Source organism: Acipenser ruthenus, chromosome 16, assembly GCF_902713425.1.
Source record: "Acipenser ruthenus chromosome 16, fAciRut3.2 maternal haplotype, whole genome shotgun sequence".
Taxonomy (NCBI): Eukaryota; Metazoa; Chordata; class Actinopteri; order Acipenseriformes; family Acipenseridae; genus Acipenser; species Acipenser ruthenus.
In genome coordinates, this window is record NC_081204.1 from 5,827,235 (window position 1) to 5,842,399 (window position 15,165).

The 15,165-nt window shown below is 36.9% G+C and overlaps 1 protein-coding gene across 2 annotated transcripts in view; it reads left to right on the forward strand.

Annotated features, from left to right (window-relative positions):
* LOC117412375 (receptor-type tyrosine-protein phosphatase gamma-like) overlaps window positions 1-14,331 on the forward strand; it is a 177,807-nt gene extending 163,476 nt beyond the window's left edge. For both annotated transcript variants that reach the window (XM_058988559.1, XM_058988558.1), the window contains 14 exons: window positions 1,558-1,654; window positions 2,399-2,481; window positions 2,666-2,800; window positions 2,992-3,126; window positions 3,220-3,392; window positions 3,774-3,909; window positions 4,890-5,036; window positions 6,515-6,608; window positions 7,113-7,189; window positions 7,462-7,590; window positions 9,278-9,424; window positions 9,914-10,056; window positions 10,970-11,105; window positions 11,638-14,331. In XM_058988559.1, coding sequence (XP_058844542.1) covers window positions 1,558-1,654; window positions 2,399-2,481; window positions 2,666-2,800; window positions 2,992-3,126; window positions 3,220-3,392; window positions 3,774-3,909; window positions 4,890-5,036; window positions 6,515-6,608; window positions 7,113-7,189; window positions 7,462-7,590; window positions 9,278-9,424; window positions 9,914-10,056; window positions 10,970-11,105; window positions 11,638-11,784 — 1,779 coding nt within the window. In that variant the 3' untranslated portion in view covers window positions 11,785-14,331. The remainder of the gene's footprint in view (window positions 1-1,557; window positions 1,655-2,398; window positions 2,482-2,665; window positions 2,801-2,991; window positions 3,127-3,219; window positions 3,393-3,773; window positions 3,910-4,889; window positions 5,037-6,514; window positions 6,609-7,112; window positions 7,190-7,461; window positions 7,591-9,277; window positions 9,425-9,913; window positions 10,057-10,969; window positions 11,106-11,637) is intronic.
* Window positions 14,332-15,165: the final 834 nt, after the last annotated feature.

Sequence of the window (15,165 nt, forward strand, 5' to 3'; positions counted from 1 at the left end):
ACGTTATATTTCAGGATACTATCAGGAAACGCAGCTCACCACTGAAATCCTCATTAGAAAAAAAAAATAACGATTTCATTGTAAAGATGAATGTCCTCCAGCAAAACAACCCTGTTCTAATGAGGAGTTTTGTAAAAGGCTACTTAATGGGATGCTCCTCTTACTTGGGATGCTTGCTCTTGGGTTTCTGTTGTGCCATCTTGCTAATTTTCTGAGCAGCAAGCTGTAATGTTTTTATGTGCAAATAGCATTCTGCATGGAGGATGATTGCTAGGATATAGATGTGATGTTATGTGAGCCTGAAGCTAATTAAAACAGGGTTCTGTAGTTTTCTCTTCAGAGAACTAACCATCTGCAAACTATCAGTCATATTTAAAACATCTCGGTTATTTTTAGGTGAGTGGAGGCTCTAAAACTGACCACGAGGGACCCCACACAGAAGAGAGTGTGGTCAGCCATGCATTGTTATTACAGACGAATTGCTCTGTTTGATAAATAACAAGAGACCACGCTGTAGTGTAATTGCTTTGACCTGACTGCAGCAGTTTAGGCAGGAGTAACCAATGATCTACTGTCTCAGGGATACAAAAAGCTGAGTCCATCTGTCAGAATCGGGTATATGTATGTTGCCGCTATTTAAAATACCTAGTCCTTTAATCACATATGGGTTTACAACTTTGTTTCAAAGACAGAACAAATTTGGGAAATGCTGGATACAAGCAGTATTAGCTCTGATTTGTCACAGTTTAATAGAAGTCCTAAACAAATGCCTGTCTTGGCCACAGAGGCCTTTTTTTTATAGATGCAGAATATCATCTGCATAAAACATGAGTTCATGAGCTTGTATTATTATTATTATTATTATTATTATTATTATTAATTTCTTAGCAGACGCCCTTATCCAGGGCGACTTACAATTGTTACAACATATCACATTATACATTATTTCACATTATACAGATATCACATTATTTTTACATACAATTACCCATTTATACAGTTGGGTTTTTACTGGAGCAATCTAGGTAAAGTACCTTGCTCAAGGGTACAACAGCAGTGTCCCCCACTGGGGATTGAACCCACAACCCTCCGGTCAAGAGTCCAGAGCCCTAACCACTACTCCACACACTGCTTGTAAAAGGAAGCAGATGCCTGTAATGTTGGAAGTGGCTCAGACTGTAGTATCAGGGGGCTCGGGGGTGAAGAAAAACAGATGGAACAATACAGGCATCCCTGTCTGGTTCCTCTTCTAAGTGAGAATTCATCTAATGTAATGTAAACCCATTTGGGAAAACTGACACCTTAGACTCCAGAGATAACACCCTCACCCAGCTATTGAACTTCATTTTTCAAGGGCAAGGCGTACTGTATGCAGCGTATCATGTGGAAGGCAAGGATAACGGTTGTACAGGTTTTATTGGCAAAGGAAGAAGCTGTTAATAAATGTTACTAAAAGTGCTGAAATGAATATGTTATGTTGCTTTTTTTTTTTTTTACTGTTTTAAGCAGTGACAGGATTTTAGTTGACGGGTTATTTTTTTTTTTCCTTTTTAATAGGAAGTGCAACGTTGTACTGTTGACATGAACATCACAGCAGAGCACTCCAGTCACCCAGACAACAAGCACAAAAACAGATACATCAACATTGTTGCATGTAAGTTTGAACCAAGATACTGTATAAACTGCTTATTATCAAGCGAGAACTTCAGGACGCATCAAGTGTATGAAGAGATGACAGTTTTCCAAGTGGATAACATTTGAGAGTCAAGGATTTTCTACTAGAGAGGGAGGCCGTTGTCTCCAAGGACACTAGATGTGTACTTCAGATACACAGCGATTTATTTGACGAGTGTTACCTTTTTTTAGGTCAAGTGTCTACTTTAGGTCAAGTGTCTGTTTGACTTCAACTGAAAATCGTTCAGCTCACCAACAGCTACTGTCGCTGTTCTGTCAATATACCGTTTGTAACACTTGTTTATCCAAACTACACCAGGTGGAGTTATCACAGGATAACAGGATTTGAAATGAAATGGCTAAGAGATTCCACTCGTCATATAATTTTGTATTAATGTCATAGGCAGCTGCAGAAACAACTTGGACAAAGGGATTTGAGTTGCAGTTTCCCTCACAGGCAACAGCAAGCACTGATAGCTGACCTGAAAGTCCTAGGAAATATTTTATGTTATATTTTGTTGTACTGCTTTTGCAGGATTGTTTTCAAAGGGTTTTGGAAAATAAATGGATTTTTTTTATATATGTCACAGCTAAAATAGTTTTTCTTTAAAAAAAAAAAAAAAAAAACGTAGGGTCTGTCTCTCTACACAGTTTGGAATTTTGGTTTCCCAGAATGTCCAGGTAATCTCAGCTACTTTTGATTTCTTTCTTTCTTTTTTTCCAGATGATCACAGTAGAGTGAAGTTACGACCTTTAGCAGGAAAGGATGCAAAGCACAGTGATTTCATTAACGGCAATTATGTTGACGTAAGTGTGCTGTTAATGTTAGAAACCCCACGAGTAAGTTGATTGGGTAAACACATTTATCCTTTGAAACTGTCACGTAAAAGGCTGACATTTAAGGTAATTGCTTGTGTGGTAACGTGTGCGTTTGTCTTTGGAAACAGTAATTAAATAAGGTCCTGCCACTTTTGTCTTCCCCTCTCTGCAGGGTTACAACAAATCAAAGGCCTACATCGCAACACAAGGACCTTTAAAGTCAACGTTTGACGATTTCTGGAGAATGATTTGGGAGCAGAATACCGGAATCATCGTTATGATCACAAATTTAGTTGAAAAAGGACGAGTAGGTGACATTTTGTATTTCTAAATATTAATTTGATATGTATACCTATAGCTATCTGGATGGATGGATGGATGGATGTATGTATGTTTTTTTTCTAAATAAACACTTCCTTAAAAGTAAAAAAAAAAAAAAAAAGAAAATGTATTCTGACTTGACTAAACCATTTTTTTCCTTTTTGCTTAATTTTCCAGAGAAAATGTGATCAGTACTGGCCATCCGAGAACACTGAAGAATATGGAAACATCATCGTTACACTGAAGAGCACAAAAGTACACGCCTGTTACACGCTGCGCCGTTTCACAATCAGGAATACAAAACTAAAAAAGGTCAGTAGAGTGTAACCGAATCACGATGTAAACGACACATATCCCACGAATCGGGCAGCATTGTAAATCAGGTTTATTTATTTTTTGCACCAGGGACAGAAAGGCAACCCCAAAGGGCGCCAGCATGAGAGGACAGTGATTCAGTATCACTACACACAGTGGCCTGACATGGGCGTACCAGAGTATGCTCTGCCAGTTCTCACCTTTGTGAGAAGATCGTCAGCTGACAGAACTCCAGACATGGGCCCAGTGCTTGTCCATTGCAGGTACCAGACTCTATTATTTGCTTATTTATTAAACCAGTAGTTTATTAAGTTGTAACAGAAACTATATGCTTGCTAGATTGACGTCACAGTTATTAGGTGCTCTAAAACAGCATTTATAGTTACAATTTAATTTATTTTAATCTGCTGGGCAGCACTAAAAAAATGTTTTTTGTTTTGTTTTAATTTGTTGCTTGTGAACATAGGCTAGCAAACTGGAGAACAAAAAGTGTGTGGCAAAGTTGTACCCAGATCTCTTTACAGTTTAAAACAACAGAGGGTAGTGAACTGCAAATTCCGTGTTTTTCAATGCTGCATCTCCGGCTTGTATATTTCATTTAATTCATAAATCCTAAAAGATTTTATGTCTTTTGTCCCGTCTAGCGCTGGTGTTGGCAGAACTGGAACTTATATTGTAATTGACAGCATGCTGCAACAGATACAAGATAAAAGCACAGTCAATGTCCTCGGGTTCCTCAAACACATCAGGACACAGCGCAACTACCTCGTCCAAACTGAGGTAGGAACGACTTTGTGTCAGAATCATTCTCTTCATATATCATTTTGTTTATTTGTGCCATGCTGGATTTTCACCAAATGTTTGTTAAATATGTCTCCACTAATAAACCACCAGGATTACTGAGCCAAATAGTACAGATCAAGTTGAGCATGCAAAACTCTATTTTGTTAACTGAAACAGTTCACAGCTACTCCATTGATCAGTGGAGTAGTCAAAATACTTGGAATAAACCTTAGAATATGCTTCATTTCAATCAATAAATCAATAAAGTAGCAGGAGTGGGAAGCATAAGCCAGGATATAAGAAACTTTTTAAATGGGCACGCTTTTGTACTGGATGACAATTGTAAGTCAAGACAAAAGCGAAATAGCTACACATCTGCCTGTCAAAGACATACATAGTGCCATGAAAGATGCTTTACCAGCATGACAATGCCCCAGAACACATGTCAACTGAGACTGCTGGATCAGAAAACTGGACAGGGTGACTGACTGGCTTACCAGATTGCAGTGCCTTCATTACACTGAGCAAATCTGGCAGTAATTTAATACAAATGTTGAATGCAGGGCACCCAACCAGCATTAGAGGTCTGGAGGAGCATATTGTTGAGGAAATGGACACTTTGGGGGAGATGGTAGCGCGCCATCTATCCTGGCCTCCCTAACTTCCACCACCTAAAACGCTGAGGGCTTGCATTGTCAGGGGTTATTAGGGTTCAGACTGTTTTCTTTAAACATTCACATTTTGAATTTGCTTTTTCAATGGTAGTGCATGACAAAAGAAATGCTTGTGTGCCAAATCTGTTTTTGTTGAAACTGGGAAATAAGCACAAAAGGTGCCGTGACAGTCTGGCTTATGTCAGAATGCTCTTGAAAGCTGCACCGTAACAAAAGAAGTGTGTATGCAAGGAAGTTTAGTGGGGAGGTTAACAGACCTCAAGATGTCTCTCTAACTATATATTCATTTGTTTCCTTGTGCAGGAGCAGTACATCTTTATCCATGATGCCTTGCTGGAAGCAATCCTTGGCAAAGAAACAGAAGTACTTGCCAATCAACTGCACAGCTATGTTAACAGCATCCTCTCCCTGGGGGCTGGTGGGAAGACGCGACTAGAAAAGCAATTTAAGGTCAGCAGCCCCTGCTGGCACTTTATACTTTATGCAAAGTTTCTTGTTCACCAAGTAAATACCATAGTGCAATGAATACCGATTTTTAAAACATTTTTGGGTCTGCAATCCTATTGCATTACAGTTTTTTTGTGTTTTGTATTCCCTAACAAACTTGTGTTCCTTAATATCAAATGGATATTGCAAGTGTTCGGAAGATAGTCTTCACAATCTGCAAATTATTCTCCACCACAGAGCTGTGTGCAAGTGTTTCCAAGGCCTGCATTAACAGGTGACAAACCTCACAGTTATAAATAGCAGTAAATGTACCCTCAGTAATAGCACTATCATCTCCCAGCATGGTACCTGCATTCAAATTGAATTAGATGACACACAGATGGTAATAAGCTGTCGTTATTTTTCAAGTTGGTAGTATAACACAGGACAGGAGGTGGTCTTGAAGATTATTTTCTCTTTGTTGTGTTGAAGCTTTTTTTATTTTGTTCTGTTTAAAACAGTACAGAAACAACACCCCGTTCGCGCTGCAGAAGCTTGGAAATACTTTTACTGACTCATTGAGAAGATGATTACTTCTTCATAGACACCAGTTAAAAAAGATGGTGTGCCTCATTCGGATGGTCACTAGGAGTTGTTTGATTGTGGGCAGCTTGCCAAAGAGATGGCATTGCTTTTATCTTTGTGTGAACAGCATCTTCAAACAAAAAGTGTTGATCTGTTTTTGTACAGTTAAAATGTTTGTATTTCTTATTTAACTAGTAATGAGATCATTGATCTGTAGCCTTATCGCACCTCTAATTTTGAAAACAAACAAATACATTCTTCTAAAATACTGATCGAGAATCAGGGATGTTTAACATCTGGATGGCATGAATGTCCTTACATTACTGTTCTGTTTTTTTTTTTTTTTACTGCTTAAATTGGTTTACAAACACACCAAAGTGACCTTATTGCAACCACCAGTGGATAAAAACGTCTCTTTGGTTTGAAAGGGTTTCCAATGTCAAAATAAGAAACTGTGCCTCCAGCAGTGCCGTTGCCTTTTATAGATCCACATGAATACCAAAATATCTTTTACAGTTCAAAGCAAGTTATATAAGCAGTCAATGCATATAAAATTGTTAAAGAACAAATTAGAAGTTCAAATACACAGACAGCAATGTAGGTAGCTTTGAATTTAAAATGGTGGCCAGGGTAGAAAGATTCAGAAATGTGTTTTTTTTTTTTTTTTTTTTTTTAAGAAATATTATTTAGTATTAGATAATAATGTGTTTAATAATTTGATTACTTTGCTTAAAAAAAATGTGAACCTTGAGATGCAATGGGCATTTGTAATAACAGAAAATTATCATGCAGTATAGCCAGTGTCTACAAAATATTATTTTGCACTTGAAATTGCACATACATGGATGCACGCACACTACCAACCCTACCGATTCTGTACAGCCCTCTGAAACACTTCTCTTTTTCATTCTTTATAGCTGGTGACACAGTGCAATGCAAGATATGTGGAATGCTTCAGTGCACAGAAAGAATGCAACAAAGAGAAAAACAGAAACTCTTCTGTGGTGCCATGTAAGCTTTATTCTCTGGCTTTTATTGTAATATGTTCCTGTCGCTGATGTTTTGTTGTTAAATGGCAAAACACTGGAGACTAAGAACAATATACACACTGCTTATTTATTATTCATCTCGAAAGCAAGATTGTATGCAGGGAAAAATCTTGTGGTTTTAGTATCCTCGTGTGTTTCGTAATGTATCACAAAATAACATATTTGGGCATTGTAAAAAACGTATTAATGATCACCTGCTCTTACCAGCCACTGTATTTCTTCAATACAAGTGACTAAGCAAGCAGTCATCTTTATTAAGAAGCCAAACATGTTCAGTCACACTGGAGTCCAGATCATTCAGGTTCCACAGCAGAATCAACACTGTTGGTGTGTTTCAATTAAAATGAAGAAAAAAAAAGATGTCTCAAAAAACATTTTCACTTTGAAAAAAAAAGTTTATGCGCTTTATGCAAAATCGGATGTATGGTCCCCAAGGGAGTTAATGTGTTTGTAATTCCCAATACAGCTGAACGTGCCAGGGTGGGTCTTGCACCGCTGCCTGGAACGAAAGGAACAGATTATATCAATGCCTCCTATATTATGGTAAGGGACTCAAAATTACTGTGCTACCTTCAAACGTGTAAGATTCTTCATCACCATGCATATTTTTTTAAATGTTGAAAAAATATTCGGCAGATAATAATAATAATAATAATAATAATAATAATAATAATAATAATAATAATAAAACGTGCTAAGTGACATGTCTTTTTTATATGAGCCAAGCTATTACAATTTGAAGGTTGTATGTGGCCCAGTAAATGTTTTTCCCCCACCAAAAATGGGCTAACCTGGCAAACCATGTATTATTCCAGGGTTACTACAGGAGCAACGAATTCATCATTACACAACACCCTTTGCCTCACACAACAAAGGACTTCTGGAGGATGATCTGGGACCACAATGCGCAAATCATTGTCATGTTGCCAGATAACCAAGGCTTGGTAAGTGTTGCATTCACCCAAAGGTTGGACAATGAGCTTCTTTTTTTTCTAAAGCAGTAGTTACACTTCAAGTGCTGCGGTGACATGAGAAGATTGTTAATTATGACACTAACACCACCTTGCTCCCCATATGTCCTCTTACACTGGAATTGTGCCTTAAGTTGTGTGGGTGTCAGAAAGCTGAAGTGCCATCATGTCCTTCACACTAATCAGAGAGAAAGGATAATGTGTTTTTCACTTTCATACATTCACTGTTAATATCCATCCTTGTGTTGATGAAGTTACTAGTTTGAAGTTTTTCTCAGCTGTGTTACAGTGCTACAAAACAAAGTAACATTAATTCAAATGTTATGTTATTTCAAACCTGGCATGTGAACTGTTGTTTATAGTGTATATGGATCCCCAGCAAGGGATGCATATTCCTGGCAACAAGATGTTTTCAATGTTTGTTCTGTACCTGCATGCATATGCTGTTTGTCACTCTACAGAGACCGCTGCTGTAGTATAAAAACGAATCTAGTCGAGTAATATGCTCTAATGTGCATTGGTATTATCTTTCTCAGCATTAGACTGAAGCTATTTTATCAGTGACTTGGGTTATCATGATTGGTTCATTCTGTAAAGGGCTGAAAGAGTTAAAGGCAGAATTCTCAAGTGCATTTGATCTACTGAGAAAGAATGCGTTACCAAGTTAAAATTTACATCTATAAGGCAGGCTAACATTGGTTCTCTTAGGCTAAAGAAGATTATATAATATACAAGCTAAGGGTCTCCTGGCAGATTTTTTGCCAGCAGGGTGCCTAAATGATAATTAGCTCTTTCACTCAGTACTGCAGTAATGTATTTGCATGCAATGCTTTTAAATCTGCTTTATGGCATGCATTAAGCCCCATACCCTGACCAAAAAAAAACAGTTTAACATTGCCACTAAGTGTTTGTAAAATATATTGCATCTAGCATACCCTAAAAGAGAACTACAGTACTCAGAACCTCGTATTATATACTAATAGACACTGAATAATCTAATACACACTCATAATCTGACTACTGTATATTATTCATCTATGGGTTAAAAAAAAATCTATTCAATTGGTGTTTACCCAAATGCAATCTAAAAAGGTCTATAGAAGGCAAAGAGGCGTGTTATGTTATCCTTCAGACAGACAGAATCTGTTCAGGTTTCTTTAGTCACAACACAGAGATCCCAAGGTTAAAGCTGACAAAGAAACAAGAGCCTTATTCCTTTTCCCTTGTGAGTTTGGGCTGCGACTTACAGATACTCCTCAGCAGGGAAGCTATCAGAAATGCTAAATGCTTTCCTTGGTTAGAACTGTGCTCCATGCTAGTCACAAAACGTAGAAAGACATTCTGAAGGATGACTCTGTGTTCCGATGTTTTGTTTATAAAGGTTACATAGGTAATTCTAGTGAAATTGGTGGTGGTCTGTTTATAAAAGCATTTATATATCTGCAGTTTCTTAAAAGCTAACGCTTTTTGTTCTTTGTGTGTGTCCATGTTCAATTTACATTTACAGTAATTTTAGAAAGGCTATTCTTGAGTGTTAAGTTTCATTAAAATGTGCTGTGTGAGGTCAAAGCCTATCGCTTCTCTATCTTTAGCACAGTACTGTATGTGAACACCAATTCTAGGTTCCACTTTACAACTGATCTGTGGTCTCCTCTTTCAGGCAGAGGATGAATTTGTATATTGGCCGAGCCGTGAAGAGTCTATGAACTGTGAGGCCTTTACCGTTACCCTTATCAGCAAAGACAGATTGTGCCTCTCAAACGAAGAGCAAATTATCATCCATGACTTTATCCTAGAGGCAACACAGGTATTGGGATATCAAAGCTGTTTTTATTAGATGCCTGCAAAACATTTTCATTCATGTATCCCTTAACATGCTGCAGCTTCTAATTGTAATATATTCAATTATGTGTCATTAAAACTTGGTTGTTAATTATGTTCAGCAGCCTTGCCTTGCAAATGGTAATATTAACTTTATCTGTTAATTAATGGAATTACAACGTTGCAGTTTGGTAACAGCCAAAAAAAAAAAAAAAATCAGGTTTTGTGGAAGATTCATTAATTGTGTTTTTTCAATTTAGTTTGTCTTATTTATTATTTTGTGGGCATTAATGCTAGAGAAACCCACAACCCCTGTGAGATCAAAGGTCAAAGGTTACCCACAGAAAGAAAAGCATCATTGTAGTATACTGGGCCTGCTTTGCAATTTTTGTAGCAGATATGAAACAAAAATAGTTACTAGTTGCCATATATTTAGGTTTAGTTCTCTTTACATTTGTGATGTTTTCCATTTCAGGATGACTATGTCCTTGAAGTGCGTCACTTTCAGTGCCCTAAATGGCCAAACCCAGATGCTCCACTCAGCAGCACCTTTGAACTTATCAATGTAATTAAGGAAGAGGCCATGACCCGAGATGGACCAACCATTGTTCATGATGAGTATGTGTTGTCTTTGCATTTACCTGGCATCATATTTCAAATCTGCCGCTTATTATTTGTTTTAGTATCATAATTACTGAGATCATAGTTTTAGTTTCTATATCTACGGAAGGTGGCTAGTTGAGAAATGTTTGCTGTCATGTTTATTGCTTCAGGGCAACTCTGTTGTACAGAATTAGTCTAGCACTGCCAAACTGAACACTGATCCAAAAGCAGTGACACGTAATCTCATTCAGACAAACACATTTCCCCAATTGTTTAAAACCATCCGCATTGCAGATATGTTTTTATTATTGTTTTTATTTTGCAAAGTACAGAAGAGTTCACAGCACTGTCCATTTACTTTTTGTTTTATCAAACTTCCAGTAGAGCGTTGTTCGTTTTTAATATTATATTTACATGGTCTTGCTTACTGAAAAGAAACTGGTCATACATTGAAGTCTAAGTACTCTTGGTTAATCTTGAATCCTAAGAAGCTTAAAATGTAATGAGTGCATCTATATGATGTACAGCATATTTACCAAGCAAGGACAGAAAGATTCAAGGCAGCCTGTTTACCAAACACATCTGTCATTCTAATTAATGGCAACCAACAAGGGCTTACTAAAGATTTACAGGTGTCATTAGTTTTCGAATGACATGACCGTCTATATTCTTTTGGATCCATATATTTATTCTCTTTATACTAGTATAAATTACAAGATCAGGATAGCTTTTCTGCCCCAATGGTTTTCAATCCAGCAGTAAACTGGTATAGTAACAAACAATTGGAGTCATTGGACACTTTTAAAATCTAGAAAACCATATTCCGGTCCTGCGGATCCTTATTGCTGTAGCAGTAGAAGTGCAGTTAACTGCACACTTCAGTTGGCTTTCAATATCTTTGCAATCATGCTTTACCTCTGTGTTCCAGGTGTGGTGCAGTTTCAGCAGGAATGCTTTGTGCCCTTACAACCTTGTCACAGCAGCTAGAGAGTGAAAACGCTGTGGATGTCTATCAGGTGGCAAAAATGATCAACCTCATGAGGCCAGGAGTTTTTACAGACATCGTAAGTTGTTTCTTTATTCATGTGAGGGCCTGTTGAATTAGAGGAGAACTTTTTTCATGCAAAATAAGATTAGGAGACAGCTAACAATTCAACATCACTGGCACAGTACCTAGGGAAAAGCAAACCCATGCATATTGTAAGTATACTCATAACCTAATTAGTCTAAAAAAGAACAAATTGAATATGAATAAACCAGGAGTGTTTCTTATGTGTTACAGCAGTAATGGCCATATTCAGAAACAACACTTGAGCTTACCTCTGGAATCCACCTGCATCAGAAATGATCTATTGCAATTTTGTGGCGCTACAATGGCCCCTATAAAACTAATGCAACCAGCATTCACCTGTACAAAGCTGGATGCTTTGAAGATTGATGACATTTTGTCCTTCAAGTTTGATTTTATTTGTGTGTTTTTTTTGTTTGTTTCTGTGCTGCTCTCGACACTATCAAGGATTATTGTGTTGGAACTGATATTGGGCACACATACAGCACTGTGATGGTAATTGCTAACTGAATTGTTTTTTGTCCTAGGAACAGTACCAGTATCTATACAAATCAATGCTCAGTTTGGTCAGCACCAAGGAGAATGGAAATAGCCTCCTGTCAATAGACAAAAATGGCACTATTGTGATTCTGGATGAATCAGACCCAGCAGAAAGCATGGAGTCTCTCGTTTGAAGATTGAAAAACCTTGAAGAGGCACTTCATTTGTAAAACTTCAAGGACTAGGCAGACTTTTTTGAGGCCTTTTTTTGTCAGACTCTAGGTTAAAAAAAAAAATAACCTGATTCCTTTTTTTACACTGATAAAGTTTTTGATATTTATTTTTGCCATTTTATGTCTTAATGTTATCCTACTGAGCATTTGCACCTATGTTTAATTTCACACAATGAAACACAATTTTTTCTAGTTTGCACTATATAATCAGTGTTACTGCCTATAATATTCGAATCTACAGAACTGGTAATCAAGCCCTAATGAGACATTCCATGGCATCATTCAACGTGTGTGCTCTTGAGTTGATCAGAACGACAAGCATTGGCAATGTATCATCTGCAGTAACCACAGTACAAATGAAACATGTGTAATCCAATAAAGGCTGGGTTTGCTTTTGAGCACCCCATTTTAAATGTATTTTAATGCATACATTTCATTAAGAAGTTTTGATTCAGTGTGATGAAACTATGCTTTGTTTTATACAGGAAAACATTGTATAGTTTCGCTTAGGAAATTATCAGGCTACTTTCTACACCTACAGCAATAGGGTAAAAATAAATGTTTTTGGTTTTTTTTATTCTAAATAAGGTATTCTTAATAAAAGTCAAGCCCATCATATTGTTCTTTTAAAAGTTGGTCGAATTAAGAAAAAAAAATAATAATCTGTGAAAGTTGGAACCTTTTTTAAAAACGGAACTCTCACTGGTGTTTTGTAACTGTACATTGATCCGCCCCCCTCTCTCCCTCGCCTTTAAAAAGGACAGTAATACACTTTCAGCCCTCTCCATCAGAAATGTAAGTTTTTATTTGTATTTGATTTTATTTGTTTATACCCTTAACACTGTATGTGTTGCATACCCTCCCTCCATAGTCTGCATTTGCTGAAGATGAGTAGGACATGTAAAGTGTTTTCTTGTTAAAACCATCTGGTCTCAGTGAAAAGGCATTTTCAATCCCACGTGACTATGAGTGCAACATTGACTCATGGGTTTCTATAAGAGCACGCTTGGCCCCACAGACCCCATGTCTTGGTATATTGTTTTTATTTTGCTGAAAGCTTTCTATTCCTTTTCTCCCAAATTTATTACCAGTGTGCTTTAGGCTCATGCTGAGTGGATCAATGCCTTGACTCGTTTGTTGCTACATAACAACAGCGTCTGGTTTTAAACAATTTGATATTTGGGTCTATATTGGGGATATTGGAAAATAGATCGATATCAGAAGCTAAACCAATTGGCCTTGTTAATTATACAGCACAACTGCCTTGATGTTAGTCTTTATTTTGTGTTGTAGTTATTTAAAAAAAAATAAAATAAATTGGAGAGAAAAAATAGAGTTTGTCAACTTTACCAAAGATATATATATATATAGTACTAATTTTTGCAAGAATAGGCGCTTTCATTCTGCAAACATTCGAGTTAAACATTGTTTTAATCATAGTTATTGACTGAAAGAAATTTCAGGTTTGCTTGACTGTTTTAGGTGAGTTTTTTTTTTTTGTTTGTTCTTAAATGAGACAGAATTACTTGTTAACTATTTCATTTTATACTATTAAATGATATTATGTAAGTTACTTAACACCACATGTTAACCCTGTGCACTTACTGCTTCAGTTGCTATTTAAGAGTGTTTATTCCAACTCAAGTCCTACCACAGTTCCTGTCATGTAAGGACACAAACCAAGCTGTAATAGTTGGGACAAAAATGCTTACAATAACATTGTGCTTATGGAAAGCTTAGTGAAGTGTAGTATTTCACTTAATTTGTCAGAGAGATGTTTTTTTAATTAAACTTCAAAAAATAGAAAACATTCAATCTTTTTGTATTGTTATTATTATTATTTGTCTCCAGAAGAGGAGTCTGTTAAGTGAAAGTTACAGCTCTCCAACATTTGGGGTAGTGACTTGATTGATTTTATTTTTGTTTAGAATTACATGCAGCCGTTGTTTCTTGAGGATTGAACGAAGTCTCATAAATTCATTTCATTTTAACACTAGTGTATATCATTAAAATGTACATATGTTGTTGCTTTAATAACCATCTTCTGGAAACTTTGTATCTATGGTATATAATCATAGAATTTTATATTTTCATATAAAGCTATTTTTTTTTCTAGTTTCAACTCCTTCATAGTTTTTTTTGTGGTGGATATGTGGAAACTAACTGCATTAAGGTAGTGAGTACTGTCATCACATTCCAAAATAAATTCCACATGTACGATTACTTTTGGGGCAGTGATTGTGAATCTTGGGTGTTTTTTTTTTTATCTTTCTTTCTTTTACAATTCTGTTGTCAGTGTGTACAATAGGAATAAATCTAGCCAGTCACTGAATAAGTTTGTCCCATTGACCCATTTGAAAAATGTGGTGTTTCTCCTCTTTTTTGTAACTTGAAAAAAACAAAACGTTTTTTGTTCCGTTGAAAGCTATATCAAATCATTCTATAATACTGTTATTTAATATGTCAATTGTATTGCTATACATAAAATAAAGTATGGGTTTTGATGTACATGATGGGAATGCAGGTTTGTTTTAAATGAGATGTTTTTAGTATTACCATGTGAAGTGTATACTGTAAATGCACGTTTGTTGAGTCTATGTAATACTGTCTGCCATACTTTAACGCAATACAGTATTCGGAATTGGCTTACACTGTACTCTCACCACTAGCAGGAACCACATGAAATAACCCAAGGCGCTATTTAAACATGCTTCTTGATCCGGATGATCCATGTTAAGGTTTAAATTATACGTGAGTTAGACATCAGCAATAAGAATGATTTCCATTGCAAGTAAAATTGCAGATGAAATCGTAGAAGAAAACAACTTCTTATTATTTAGCAGACACCTTTATCCAAGGCAACTTACAGAGAGTAGGGTGTGTGAACTATGCATCTGCTGCAGAGTCACTTACAATTACGTCTCACCCGAAAGACGGAGCACAAGGAGGTTAAGTGACTTGCTCAGGGTCACACAATGAGTCAGTGGCTGAGGTGGGATTTGAACCGGGGACCTCCTGGTTACAAGACCCTTTCTTTAACCACTGGACCACACAGCCTCCTGTGCTTGTATCTTAATCGCCACAAGAGACCAACAGGATGTGAGTGTTGTTTATATGTTCAAGCAACTAGGTTTCGCTGGGGGTCCCAGAGTGAGCACTGGCCTACCACTCCTGAGAGTACTCTTTCACTTCACTGGGTCAGACCTTGGGTACCATGGTCCACTTGTCCTTTATTTCCACTAAATGACCCAGACCTTATGTTCAACAAGACAATACATGCCCACACACAGCTACGTCACCCAGCATTAACTTCAGGAACAAAATGGGGATTGCTTAGTGTTG